The 14,104-nt window shown below is 41.1% G+C and overlaps 1 protein-coding gene across 5 annotated transcripts in view; it reads left to right on the top strand.

Annotated features, from left to right (window-relative positions):
* RAP1GDS1 (Rap1 GTPase-GDP dissociation stimulator 1) overlaps positions 1–14,104 on the top strand; it is a 200,185-nt gene that overhangs the window by 159,807 nt on the left and 26,274 nt on the right. For all 5 annotated transcript variants that reach the window (XM_074228074.1, XM_074228073.1, XM_074228076.1 and 2 more), the window contains one exon: positions 8,934–9,059. In XM_074228074.1, coding sequence (XP_074084175.1) covers positions 8,934–9,059 — 126 coding nt within the window. The remainder of the gene's footprint in view (positions 1–8,933; positions 9,060–14,104) is intronic.

A 14,104-nucleotide genomic window follows, 5' to 3' on the forward strand; every position in this document is an offset into this window, starting at 1 on the left:
GTCCTCATCACTGACTTCAAAGCAGCACTTAAAAATGTATTAGAGATAGCAGGAATTCACCTGTAGTATTTGACTACTTATACTATTCTGAGAGGGTCTTTGCCTAGAAAATAGCCCCAAAATAGAAGAGGCCCCATGCAATCTGAGATTTGCGAGTTTGGTTTAGGGTATTTGTAATGCATTCCGGAACAACCTACAGCCTTCTGGAAAAAAGGAAGGAAGGAAGGAAGGAAGGAAGGAAGGAAGGAAGGAAGGAAGGAAGGAAGGAAGGAAGGAAGGAAGGAAGAAAGAAAGAAAAAGACTTCTTGTTTCAAATGTGCACTGACTGATACAGAGTGTTGCCCAAACAGTGAGTCTGGAGGTGAAAGAATGATGTGTGACTGACTATAGGCTTATTCTGTGTTTTGTATTCCCTGACACACTTTAGGGATGGTGGAGAGCATTTATGAATCATTAAGATTTAAAAACTTCTTTTAAACTCAAATACCACTCCCACTTACCCCTAACCTAGAGAAGAGTGATGGTGATCTCTACAGTCAATGTCTTTTTGTGATGACCCTCAGTTCTTGAAGGGTAGACCAACAGTTTGCATTAGTGCTCCTACCATATAATCGAGGATGTTTCAAATTCCATTGTAATGATGATGATTAATAATAGTATGGTAATGATTTAACACACCAAACATTTTGTACATTCAAATAGGGTTGCAGGAGCTTTGCCTGAATTATCATATGTCTTATTTGATCCTCACAATGTTATTCCTTGGGAAAGTAGACTTATTCTCATTTTACAGATGAAGAAATTGTGAATGAGTGCTTGTATAATTTTTTTTCTTGAGGTCATACAGATAATAAGTAGCAGGTTCAATATTCTGATTCCCAGGTGCGGTATTCTTTAGATTATATCATATTGCCTTTCAATAGATTTAAGCCTATTTTTCATTCACAGCTTTTCCTTTTTTTTTTTTTTTTGCAAGGCAATAGGGTTAAGTAGCTTGCCCAAGGCCACACAGCTAGGTAATTATTAAGTGTCTGAGGCTGGATTTGAACTCAGGTCCTCCTGACTCCAGGGCTGGTGCTTTATCCACTGTGCCACCTAGCCACCCCTGCTTTTCCTTTTTTAATTGATTGTATTTACAATTTATTACTTATTTATTTTTAGCATTCTTAAAAATTTTTGAGTTCTGAATTTTCTCACTCCCTCATTCAAACCATTTCCCTATTCATTAAGGAAGCAAGAAATATATCAGTTATACATGTGAAATCATGCAAAATATATTTCCATATTCACAAAAAGAAAAAAGGAAGAAAAAATAAAGTTAAAAAAAGCTTCAGTCTGTATTCAGACTGCATCATTCCCTTCTCTGAAGGTGGATAACTTTTTTTTTAATCATAAATCCTTCAGATTCGTCTTGGATCATCATACAAGTGTTTTCAGGTTTTTCTGAAACCATTTTGTTCATCATATTTGTTTTTAGCACAATGAATGGTATTCTTTCACAATCATATGCCACAAATTGCTTGGCCATTCCCTAGCCACAATTTGCAATTTTCAGTTTTTTGCCACCACAAAAGAGCTGCTTATTATACATATAGGTCCTTTTACTTTTTCTTTGATGCCTTTAAGATACAGACCTAGAAGTGGTATTTCTGGGTCAGAAGGCATGCACAGTTTTATAACCCTTTGGTTATAGTTCCACATTGCTCTCTGGAATGGTTGGATCAGTTCACAACTCCAACAGTGCATTGATGTCCCAGTTTTTTTCACATCTTCTCCAAGATTTGTCCTTTTCTTTTTCTGATAGGTGTGAGGCAGTACCTCAGAGCCATTTAATTTACATTAATCAATAGTTTTCTTTTCGTTTGACCATTGATGGTTTTGATTTCTTCATCTGAAAACGGCCAACTGACCAATCATGCCTTTTTATGAAATACTTAAAATGATTTTTATTCTTAAGCTTGTGATTTCTTTTTTAAATCCCTCACACAGTGCTTTAACCATAGAGAGTAAGTCATTGAATGAATGGATGGATGGTCAGGTAGGTAAGGTCGATCAATAAGGACCAAATAAAAGGAGTTTTGATTGGGCTACAAAGAAGGTACCTCAGGATGGCTAGCTAGAAAACAGTTTAAGGATACTGGATACTTGGGGGCAGAGAAAAAGAAATAGGAGAATACTAAAAATAAACTTTGACTGCTTTGCAGTTTTATCTGGGGCCTTAATAGTAGCTGCTGTGCTAATGAAAATCATTTCCTGAGCTCCCTTTAGGTGGTGCCTGAATTGATATATCAGCCTTCATTTGGAAGGCAGGAATCTAACACTCCTCAATTCAACCCAGGTGTTCCAAGCTGGTAGTTTATTGGAACAAAATGAGACCCTTGTAGGTCACTCAGCAGTTAACAAAGGAAGATTTATTTAGCCCTAGTAATGGGATGGCCAGCTGGGGTTGACAGTGAGGACACCTGAGGTGATTCGGGTGAGTTGAACTCCCTGGCCTGAGTCCCCCTTTGTGGTCTGCTAGCCATACCTCAAATGGATATCTGCAGCTGAGTTAATCAGGTTTCCTCAGAGGGCTTTCAATACCTTTTAAGGAACATTTGGCCTCTCTTGTGTGGGAGCTAGAGTTAGGATATTACATGTGCACAATGCCTTGTCTTTAAAGCTTTCTAGAGTCCAGCCAGACCCCCCAACTATCACAACCAAACCAGATGAAAATGTAATTGAGAGAAATGTTTAACAAAATATATAAAAGGACCTTGAGCTTGACCCCAGTGTTCTTCTTCCATATAAATGATAGGACTGGTTTTTTTTAGGACTGTTACTAGGCAGCCCGACCTCAAGTATTCAAGAATTCTGATACAGACAGCATTGAGGGAAGAAAAGAAAAACTCTTCAGGGATATAGCAGAAACACAGATTGGCATTCTGAGGAGTGATTGAATGAATAATGGAAGAACAAAGACTAGAAATCTCAGTCTTTGCACCCCAGTTCCCTTTATCCCTTGGAACAAGACCTACATCTCAATAGGGTGATGCCAAATCTTTGTATTATTGTATTCTGTTGTTGTAATTGGTGACCATCATTAGGAATAGCAACACTGATGCCTTCAGGTCTGAGAGCATTGCCCTATACCACCGGCCAGGACTTTCTCAGTTGGAGAGGGACCCCATGAGTGGTCTTGGAGGATCCACCCTCCTTTCTTGTTGCAAAAAAGCACTGTTCCCTGCCAACAGCATCACTCCTTGGTGCTCAAAAACCTTCATGGAGAGGAACTGTACAGGGGCTTCGACTATAATAAACAGCCTCTTGCTCTTGCCCTTCTTTGTGCCCAGGCTTCTACCTCTGGGTTGCCACCAGTCTTCTGCCAGCTGCCACCAGAGCCCTCATCTCTGTCCACAGCTCTTTGACTACCACCACTAGGGCCCAGATCACTTTCTACCCTGCTGTCCTTGTGCCAAGGTCTTGAATACTGTCTTGGGTGCTGACATTGTTCCATTTCTGTCAGTGCAAGACAACTGCCATCTATGGGGCTTGAGCTTCACTGCCCTGCCTATACCTTTCTGTTGTCAGGGCCTGACTGTCCTCTCTGCTAGGACAGAGTATTGCCTTGAGTTTGAACCCTATTGCTTTGCGGAGACCCAGTTTCCCCCCAAATACTCATGCCTGAATTGTTTTCCTCTGTGCGAGGAATTGTCGCCAGCTTGCCTCGTCCCTGTCTTTCTGTGCTTGACAGGAGCCCTGTACTTGCTGCTACTTCTGGACCCTAATTCTACCTTCCTGGCGTGGGCCTGGTTGTCCAGAGTATCCCTGGCCCTGCCTGGGCCACCATAGTTGATAATGTCAAACTGCCACACCAGACACTTGGCATCTCCAGAGAACTCTGACCAAGCATCCAGGGCCTCAGTTCCCCTTCCTGTTAGTGGTAACCCTCCCGCTGCAATTTGACAGCTAGGTTCAAGGAAAGACATAAAGCGAAAGACCTCTAGGCCAATCCATTTGTTCTGTCTGCCGTCCATGTGCAAGTGGAAGCTGTTGCTACCAGGGTCCAGAAAGATGTCTGTGCTGTGCAAGGGTCCCTCACCAGAAACAAGATTGACAGGGAAACCTTTTTAAACTGATGCAGCACTTCTGCCTGTGCCCAGTCATTTAACTGGGTACAATTGGCACAATTGTCCATAACCTCAATCCCAGAAATATCCCTGGATTCCATGACTTCCCAACTGCCTTCCACAATGACTGGCACAAAAGAATCATAACCAAGTCAATGAGATACAATTCTAATTGGTGCTTCAAATACCAAATTAAAATAAAATAACCCTGAAACAGTTCCCTTGGCACAGTTGTTAGTTCTAAAATTCCAAGGATCTCCTTAGGTTTGAACACATTTCCAACACTGTTGGATTCTCTTATGCTACCTCTTAGCTGTCAGTCTATATTTATTTTTATTATCTATAGTTATTAGACTAATACTACTTGTTTGGATCCATTGTCATTTCCACAAAGCCATTCAAAACGAAGCAGTTTACACAAATATGACTCCTTTAAAACTAGGAGGAGCCCTCTTTCAGTAGACAGAGGAGGCCCAAGGGCAACATAGCTAAAGGATTTGAAAACAGTTCGTCACAATTATCTTAAATTCTTCCAGAGCTTCCCCTCAATCTCCCTCTTTGCCGAATGGCCGTAGTTTAGTCTACAAATCTACAGGTACACACTACCGATCCTTCCAGTGAATGAGCTCCTTCAGGTCCCTGATCGTTGATATTTGATCTTAGAACAATTTAAGACACTTGTTGGTCATTGAGCAAAGTTAACAAAGGGAAATTCACTTAGCTCTAAGTGGAAGAAGGAGATTCAATAGGGATTTGCATAGAGGGGATACTCTGGTTGATTGAGCTGAGAGAAGCCCCCTGACCTGGCTTGCCCAATGTGACTCATGTGGCTCAAGCTCAGAGATTTCAGGGAGGTCTTTGTGGCTGTTTTCTATTCAGCAGCCCCAACCCTTTAGTCCCCTGAACCAACCAAGACTCAGGGGGATCTCAGCATTTTTTAAGGAAAAACTACCTTCCTTTACAAAGAGTTAGTCTGTTGCTATCACCACTTTAGGCTTCTCAGTTTATGCTGAAAGTGGTGAGAAAAATACGAAAATGTCATATTCATAGAGTGTCTAGTGGTTTACAAAACACTATATTCATGGTTAATGCAAGTATAATTAATTAGTTTTACAAATAAGGAAATTCAGGTGCAGAAATTTAAGTGACTAGACTAGAAAGTCTAACTCAGAGTCCTACAACTCAGACTAGTGATTCTTCAATTCTCACCCCTTCAGTCAGGTAATAAGAGGGCAGGAAGTATGTAAAACATGAACATGCACCCACCCTCCTCCCAACATATACACTTCCTTTTTCTTTTTAATTATTAGTACAGTATTAGGACCCCTAAATTAGAACCACCTATTGTATCAGTTTTAGCGAAGGCAATTTTCTGTGAGTTTTAGGCTTTCTAAAATGAAAAAAACTCAGTCTGTTTCAAGTCTTTCATTTGATGACAAAGGCCTCCCTAAATGAATTTTTTGCAGTAAATCAAGGTCTGTAAGGGGGAGTGAAAAGAAACACACATGTGCACACGTGCACGCGCATGCACACACACAAAACAACAACAACTTTGTTGTCCTTTTGAGATATTGTAAAAGGGAATTATATGCATTCCACCAATTCAGGCTTCTGGAGAGTTGATGATAGGGGGAAGGAAGGGATGCTATGATCCTCCAAAAGTATCCAGATTAAAATAGTGTGGCAGCCCCTAAAATGACTTCCTACCATTCTCCTTTTATACAGGGAAAGTCCTGTCTCCAGTGTATATTTGGGATCCTTCTTTACTTTTCCAGGTCTCTGTGGGTGGTGATGGTAGTGATTGATGGGGAAGCAAGGTGTGTATCTGTTACCATCATTTCCAGATCTATCTTTTTTTAGATTTTTTTTTTTAGGTTTTTTGCAAGGCAAATGGGGTTAAGTGACTTGCCCAAGGCCACACAGCTAGGTAATTATTAAGTGTCTGAGGCTAGATTTGTACTCAGGTACTGCTGACTCCAGGGCCGGTGCTGTATCCACTGCACCACCTAGCTGCCCCCAGAGCTATCTTTTTTGAGCATTATGATTGGTTAATGGGGAAAAAAAAAAAGGGGTTATGGGGAAAAGAATCTTAACTCTTGCCAGGGATGACTTTGAACCTGTCTGTCCTCAGGCAGGGATGAGCCTATTTTCTATGACTTTTGCCAAGTTTTTGAGAAGCCCTCCCCTACACAAGTTGTCATGAATTCATGCAGAGAATAAAGGTAACCTGTTCCTGTCCTGAACTTCTGATTTAATTCATAGTTCTCCTCAAACAAGCTAACATTCACTGAGCCTTTTATTCAACACCTCCTTGTCTTCCATATATGACCCAGTGGGCAAGTATGAGCCCAATCCTCCCGGACCTCCAGAACTTAATTGCTGCACTTCTCTCATAGTTGGGGGGGGGGGGCAGGGCACTCCCTTAGTGGAGTCCCTACTTTCTTTTGAACAAACTCCTTTTCATCCTAAATCTTTTCATCACCTGTTCTTTCCAACTTTGATTATTCACAAAAATCTGACTCTATCTGAAGTAAAGGAGTCATTCAAGTAATTTACTTCATCTCTAAGAAGTAAGGTAATGAGCCTGAGGAAAGGCTTTGGGATCTGGCCGAGAGAAGGTTACTGGTGGCCATCTGAATGGATGCTACATTAGAAGGTTCCCAGGGTGAGTGGGACTAAGAAAGTAAAGTTGTTCTTTCAAGAAAGAGAGAGAAAGGGAGAATCCAGGGTTCTGCCCCTGGCCCCAGAGGCCAGCTAGTCCAGCTCCCTCATTTGGAGATGGAAACTAAGACCCAGAGGGGTTTAATGATCTGTCTGAAGTCTCATAGACAGTAAACGTCAGACTCAGGATTCAAATCCAAGCCCTGTGACTCTTCAGTTTCTCTTTACAAAGCACTGCGGTGGTGATGAATCACTCGAGGCATAGACCTAGAGTCTGAAACAAGCTGGGTCAATAAGATAATTTACTTTTTCATTGGATCATCTCTCTTTTCAGTCTGAATATCTATCTGTCCAAGCAACTTCCTCTTTTCTAAAGATCAGGTAGATAAAATATGAATCTAATGTAAACTGGTCCTGCTCAAAATGATGTGCATTTTTATTTTGAAATTTTAGATAATTAAGAGAAATCTATGTTGATAGGTCATCTCAAATGGCTGATAGAAATAATATACATACGTATACATATATATATACATTTAAAAATAAATAAGTTTTTGATTAGACTGTTTTAAGGTTAAGAAACAATTATTTGAAGAAAATACAAAGTTGCTCATTCCTAGAAAACAGATCCTTTTTCCTTTCCAAGACAGGGCCCCTAAAATGCTTATTTTTCATTCAGCCTTGAAATCATGTTAGAAATGAAGCTTCTTGTTGAAGGACTGGTAAAAATCTAGTGACATTTTGTTCAAATGTCAGAATGTCCTGGCTGTGTTCCAGGCTGGTCCTATCACTCTGCCCACCTGAGTTTCCCTGAAGGATCTGTGGGAGATGAAATCCTTTAACTCCCATATTAAATAACAGAATCCTGTGGCTCCCTGCTGTCAGACACAAGCTAAGTGACAATCCCTGGGGAGCTTGTGAAGTTTTTATGTGGGTTTCAGTTTGATCTGTGTTTGGGGCACCAGGATACCGATTGGAGATGTAGGAATTCAAGGATGTTAATGCTGTGTTTTGATAGAGGAGTGAAAGCCCCTAACTGCATATGAGATTCCTTCAGCCATGTCAGAATTGATTCCATGCTTCTGAAATTAATTTCATTTCAGAAGTTGCCAGAAACAGAATAACAGTAGGCAATATGTAGGCTTCACATCTTCCTCCTCTGGAACAAACTGTCTCCTTTAGAGAAATTGTGGTTTTTAAAGAGCTTAAACTGGAAAGCTGGGGTGGGGGAAATTTATTGAAAAAGCTCCCCCCCTCTTCAGTTTTGCCTCTTACCCCAATTTGGGAAAGGAACACAAGGAGCTAGTTTTCATCACACTGACCCTCTTTTGCCAAATTTTTCAGCCTACTCAAAGCAGGGGAGCAGTGATGAGGCTCAGACCTGTTCTAGGGTTCCTCATCCTTGCAAAGCACTCCACTTGTGCTCTCAAAAATCCCCGACTTCCTTTGAGATTCACTTTAAAAGCAAAGGTTTTTCTTGGTCCCTTCTCTCAATCCCTTCCCTTACTCTAGTTGTTGTATCAGTTGTGTATAGGTATGTGCATGTATTTTAATGTGTATGTCTCCCTGGGGGCACCAAGACCACTTTTTATTCTTAGTCCCTGATACATGACTAAGCACTTAATAAATGCTGGTTGATTGGTTGATTCCTATTAGTAGCAGTACTTTTTAAGGTACAGCAGAGCTCTGTCTTCTTTCCCTGGAGGAATGGGTTCCCAGAAGGTAAGGGGGTTAGAATCCATATGACCGTGGCCTGGCAGCTTATCCATGAATGGCACCAGAGAAGAGTGTTCATCTTGAATCTTAGCAAAGCAAAAGGAATTCAGGCATGGCTTATTTTTTCCTCTTTGATGGAAAGCCTTGAAAGTTTGAATTTATGACTTTATAATCTCTTTGTGGTTCTGATGACCTATAGTTATGTGACTGTAGAAATCTTAAACCTTGAAGATGATGATCTGGGTCAGTACGTTTTTCCCTGAAACCTCAAACATCTTCCCTTTCATTCAGCAGCATTCAGTAGCAGACTGAATTGTTCCTGTCTTTTAAAGAACATGTATGTCTATGATTCATGGTACAGAATGACCTGAGAATGAATGAATGAAGTCAACAGTTTTAGAACTTTACTTATTTAATTGTCCTTTCATTTCTTCTCTTATTTCGCAGAGTCAAGTAAAGAACAGTTTGCATATACAAATGTTGCCGAAGAGTTGGTAAAGCTCTTCAAGAAGCAGATAGAACATGACAAAAAGGAAATGATTTTTGAAGTTTTGGCTCCTTTGGCAGAAAATGGTGAGAAATAGATGAACCTTCCTTGGTGATCAGGTCTTTTTCAGTCTCTCTGCTAAATTCTGATTGAGTTGTCAATTATTTAAGGCCTTCTGTGCTGTATTAATATCTTGATTTATTTCCCATATCACCATCAATTTAGAATTAAAAAGTGATAATTAGGCCTATTTGAGGCCAAACCTTCATTGTTTTAGTTCAGACACATGTGGACTGCAAAGGTTAAGTGATTTATCCAAGGTAAGATTTGAACTCAGTTCTTTGGCACCAAATGCAAGGTCTTTTTTACTCTGTATTCCACTTGCCCTTTACTTCTAGGATGGTCTGCACTAGCTATTCTAGACTGAACAAATAGAGCAGCCACTTTAGATCAGCCTTTTGGTTCATTTGTCTCATCTGTGCCAGAATAAATCTATATTTTTCATGCTTCAAGAATGAATACTTAATGTTAGAGAGTAAGAAGAATTCACAGGGTCATCCAGAGGTGGGAGAGATCTTAGAGTTAATCTAATCCAACCCCTCAATTTACCCATGAGAAGCCTCAGATCAAGAGAGATGGAAACATGCCCAAGGTCCCCCAGTTAGCATACTGCATGACGGTCAAACAGACCATCAGGTTAATCATTTTTAGTTTATCCCATAATTCTTGGTCCTCTGGTAGATTATTCACTTCTTTTTTTAAGTTTTTGTAAGGCAATGGGGCTAAGTGGCTTGCCCAAGGTCACACAGCTAGGTAATTATTAAGTGTCTGAGACCAGATTTGAACTCCTGACTCCAGGGCCGGTGCTTTATCCACTGCGCCACCTAGCTGCCCCTGGGATGTTGCTTTTTAACAAAGTTTGCACTTTGCAGTATCATATATCAGGACCTTCAGACCTGGAAACCACTCTGTTGTCATTGCAAGTGAAAATTAGTTTCTTTATTGGGTTTGACCTATGAAAAGAATAGCTCATGAAAAGAAAACTTGCAAGGAAAAATGTTCTTTCCTTTAAAAAAGACCTGAAATATTGATTAGGACTAAAATTCTTGGGCAAGATAAATAGGATAATTTTCACTGTAATATCTTCATGTAAATCTCTTACTAATCCTATCACTCATAAACAAATCAAGTTTTTTCCCATATTATTTATGTGGTTATAGGAAAAAAAAGATTGATAGCATTTTATGTTTTTAATTGCATGAAGACTTTTTCTTGTTGGATTTAGACCTGATGCTAATTTGATAACCTTAGGATATACAAATTATTTTTCCCAGATTTGAATTTCATGCACATGTACTGCATCCAACATTCCCTAGAATATTTTAGAATCATGACATTTTCATTTCCTTGTCATCATCTTGTCCTGGCCTGTTTTACAGCTTTGCAATGGGCTGCGCATTTGTAAACTCGTTAAGAATCCTACCTCCATCTCTAGGCCCCTATAATACATTACTACTTGTGATACAGTCTTTAAGTAGGCAGAAGGTGGTCCAATCACCAGCCTAAAAAGTATTATGTATAACTTGTATATTCTAGATTTTATTTCAGAAAGACCTCTCCCATCATAAATTTTAATTCGAGTCAGAGCACTTTTACAGTCCAGTATTCTGTAACCAAGGAAACGCCCTACTTTCAGTGCAACTCGGAGCAAACACACCTATTAAAAAACTATCCTGCTTGAACATTCTCCACATTCTTATATGAACTTTAAATCATTGATTTAGGGGGCAGGAAAGGCAGAAATTTTGTACCAGGAACTAACCAGGTAGGTAACTGTGAAAAGCATCAATAACTGTTCCCTCTTCATGATTTTCCTTAGTCATGGTCCTTCTGTAGGGAAGAAGATGCTGAGGAGGGAGATCAGAATTGCTCAGCACGATGAAGAGCCCTGCCCTTCCTTCTAAAGACTTGCCTACCCAACAAATGTTGGTGACTTGAGAAACTCTTAGAAAATCAGCAGAAATGCTGGTCTTTCTTTTGAAGGGAACTGACAAAGGGGATCTGTGGGTGGAATAGAGTGTCATGATTCACTCAGCACAAATACAGGGGTTGTAGGATTCATAGCATTTGATTCCACAAATGTTCATTAAGGACTGACTTTCATTAAGGATTTAAAGATTGAAAAGGCCAATGCATCCCTGCTCCTGGAGCCTCCTGCCTTCTTGGGGGTGGGGGAAGCATTCAACATCTTGAATTCAGCCATGATTTATTAACTCACCCATCATGGGCAAAACAGAAATGGAAGACAGCTTATATCCCCAAGGAAGTTACAAGCTGCTGAGGGAGGATGCAGCACACATAGAAACAGATAAGTGAGAGAGAGAGAGAGAGAGAGAGAGAGAACAGAAAGACAGAGGGAGGGAGAGAGAGACAGAAACAAGGATCAAGAGAGATGGGACGGGGGGCGGGGGAGACACAGAGAGAGAAGCTCTATGATCCCGAATGTTGACATTCTCCTTTCTAACTATAATTTTCCTCAGTTTCCTTCTTCCTTTCCTTCCAATCCCAACTCAAAACCAATCCTAGACAACTAGGTGGCAGAAGACCTGTAATTATGAGGACAAGCTTTATCCCTTGCCTTCCCCCCATTTCCTCCCCCAGCTCCAGTTCCCCCCAGAATGACCCTTGAAGCCACCAAGTGTTCCCCTCCACCTTTCTTTTCCCTCCCCACCCCTTCCTATGGCCCAGGACCCCTTAGAACCCATTGAGGTTAATGGGCTTTTTACCTTAAGTATAACCATTGGTCCTTGTTCTTGTTCTCTTCTCTTACTTTCCTGCCCAGTCTTTATCCTGTGGTCAGGACTTAAAATAATGCCCCCCTTTTCCCTTTATTTGCCGAGTCTTAACCATGGATGATTGCTGTCACATACCTTCCTTCTTCCTGTTCCTGAGGAGCTGAAGAATCCTGGGAGAAATGAGGAACTTTGTTGACTGGAAGCCTTTGACTTGCTCCCCTTTCTCTCCCACAGCTGTGCTCCCCAGAGTAGCTACCCTCTACTCTCCAAGCCTCTTCCTTCTCTGAGGGCCAGGCCAGTGCTGACCAGGTCAGGCTCCATCCTAGACTAAAAGGACCTTGGAGTCTGTGATGGCCCTTCCTTCAGCCTAGCCTAGCCTCTGCTCACAGAGGCTCCCTCGATTCTGCACCCCTCTGCCCCTCCTTCCTCAGTACCTAGTACCAGCTCCTTGTGGCTTTTGTATTCCTTCAACCAGCCTGAGTCCTCAGCCTGTTAAATCTGGAGGAGTTTCTCTGTCTTTTCAGAAAAAGACGTAGTGGGTCCTCCCATCTTGCTGCCAGCCCATCCTCTAAGGCACCCACACCAGCCCCCCCCCAATTAATCATCCTATGGGCGATGTTAATCTCTAAGAAGCCCCTGGGGGCTTTAATTTGTCTCTGGAATAAACTTCATCTCCTCTGTGTGGCACTTCAAGCCTTTCCCAATCTGATTCTGTCTTTTCTAGGCTGATGATATATTCTCCTCTAGTCCAGAGTCCATCCATGGTCCATCTCCTGTCTTCAGACCTTGTCCCTGCCGTTCCACTCTCTGTCCACTCTCTTGAATCACCTGGCTGCTTTAAAGGCCCAGTGGGAAATCCCTTTTCTGATGGTCCATAGTTGTAAATACCTCCCCTGAAGTCACTTTGAATTTTTTGTGTTTCTTGTATTTACTTCTCTGTGAATCAAATGTCAGTCAGATTAAGTCTCTTTCTATGGACCAGACATTGTATTAAGCTGTGAAAGGTGAACCACCAGTTCTTGATCTTGGGGAGCTCCCAGTCTGATGGAAGAGAGACACTATAGCTCCAGCTTTGTGCTGACAAACTATGGCTAGATGGATGGGATGTCTACTGTCCCTTCTGTATTTACTAACTATGGCCCAGCCCAGACCTGGTGCACACAAGGAGCCAAATGAAGGCTTATGGGTGGATTTGTTATTTGATTAGAAGAACACCTAGCAGCAGAAATCTCCATTAACTGATTGGGTAGATTGTTCTAAATTGAAATTTAGAGATAGTCGCTTCCCTTTCATAGTTTCTTTAAAACAGATTAAAAAATACAAATTTGTATTCATTAGTGATATTTTTTAATTCTAGTCTACATAAAATGATTTTAAGGAGTTAAATTGTCCTTTTGAACCATCTCTGAATAATAGAGGTAAAAAAAAAACTTGGTTAGGATCACATTGAGGTGAAATAGAAATGTACACACATTTTTAATGGGAAAAATGTGGAGGGAATTGTTATTTCCTATTCTTCTAGGCGTACTTTAATTTTTTTTTTTGTTTTTATCCGAGGCAGTGGGGTTAAGTGACTTGCCCAAGGTCACACAGCTAGGCCATTATTATGTGCATTTGAACTCAGGTCCTCCAGATTCCAGGGCCAGTGCTCTATCCACTGTGCCACCTAGCTGTCCACTTCTTGGGAGTTCTTTAAATCTCTTCAACAGTGCTATTATCAAAGTACTGGACTTCCCTTTTTTCTTCCCAAGGCAGCTAGGTGGTGCAGTGGATACTTGAGGATCTATGGCCCTTGAGTCAGGAAGACCCAAGTTCAAATCTAACCTCACAAATCTAACACTTATCAGCTGGATGACTTGGGCAAGTCACTTTAACCTGTCTGCCTCAGTTTCCTCATCTTATAAAATGAGGATGATGATAATAGCATCTATCACTCAGGGTTGTTGTGAGGATAAAAAGAGATACTATTTGTAAAGTACTTTTGCAAACCTTAAATGGTCTATACATATTAGTTGTTAATAAGACTCTTGGTCTCAAGCTCAAACATGTAGCCCTTCACCTCTGAAGCCTCTGGTCTCCCCCAGACTTGGCTCAAACCCTCTTCTGCGGGGCTTCCTCCCTTTTCTCCACCAGCCACTGGTGCGGGCACCTGAGCTCACCAAAGCTACCTTGTATTTTCTTTGTATATTTTTACTATCCATCCACATAAGTACACTTCCCCACTGGAATATGAGCTTATGGAAGGAAGAGACTGGCCCCTTTAGCTTCATATCTCCAGCCCCTGGCCCAGTCACACAAGCCCAGCATCTGTATGCTGCTTTTATTGTTGCACACTG

This window comes from Macrotis lagotis, chromosome 3 (genome assembly GCF_037893015.1).
Source record: "Macrotis lagotis isolate mMagLag1 chromosome 3, bilby.v1.9.chrom.fasta, whole genome shotgun sequence".
Lineage (NCBI taxonomy): Eukaryota > Metazoa > Chordata > Mammalia > Peramelemorphia > Peramelidae > Macrotis > Macrotis lagotis.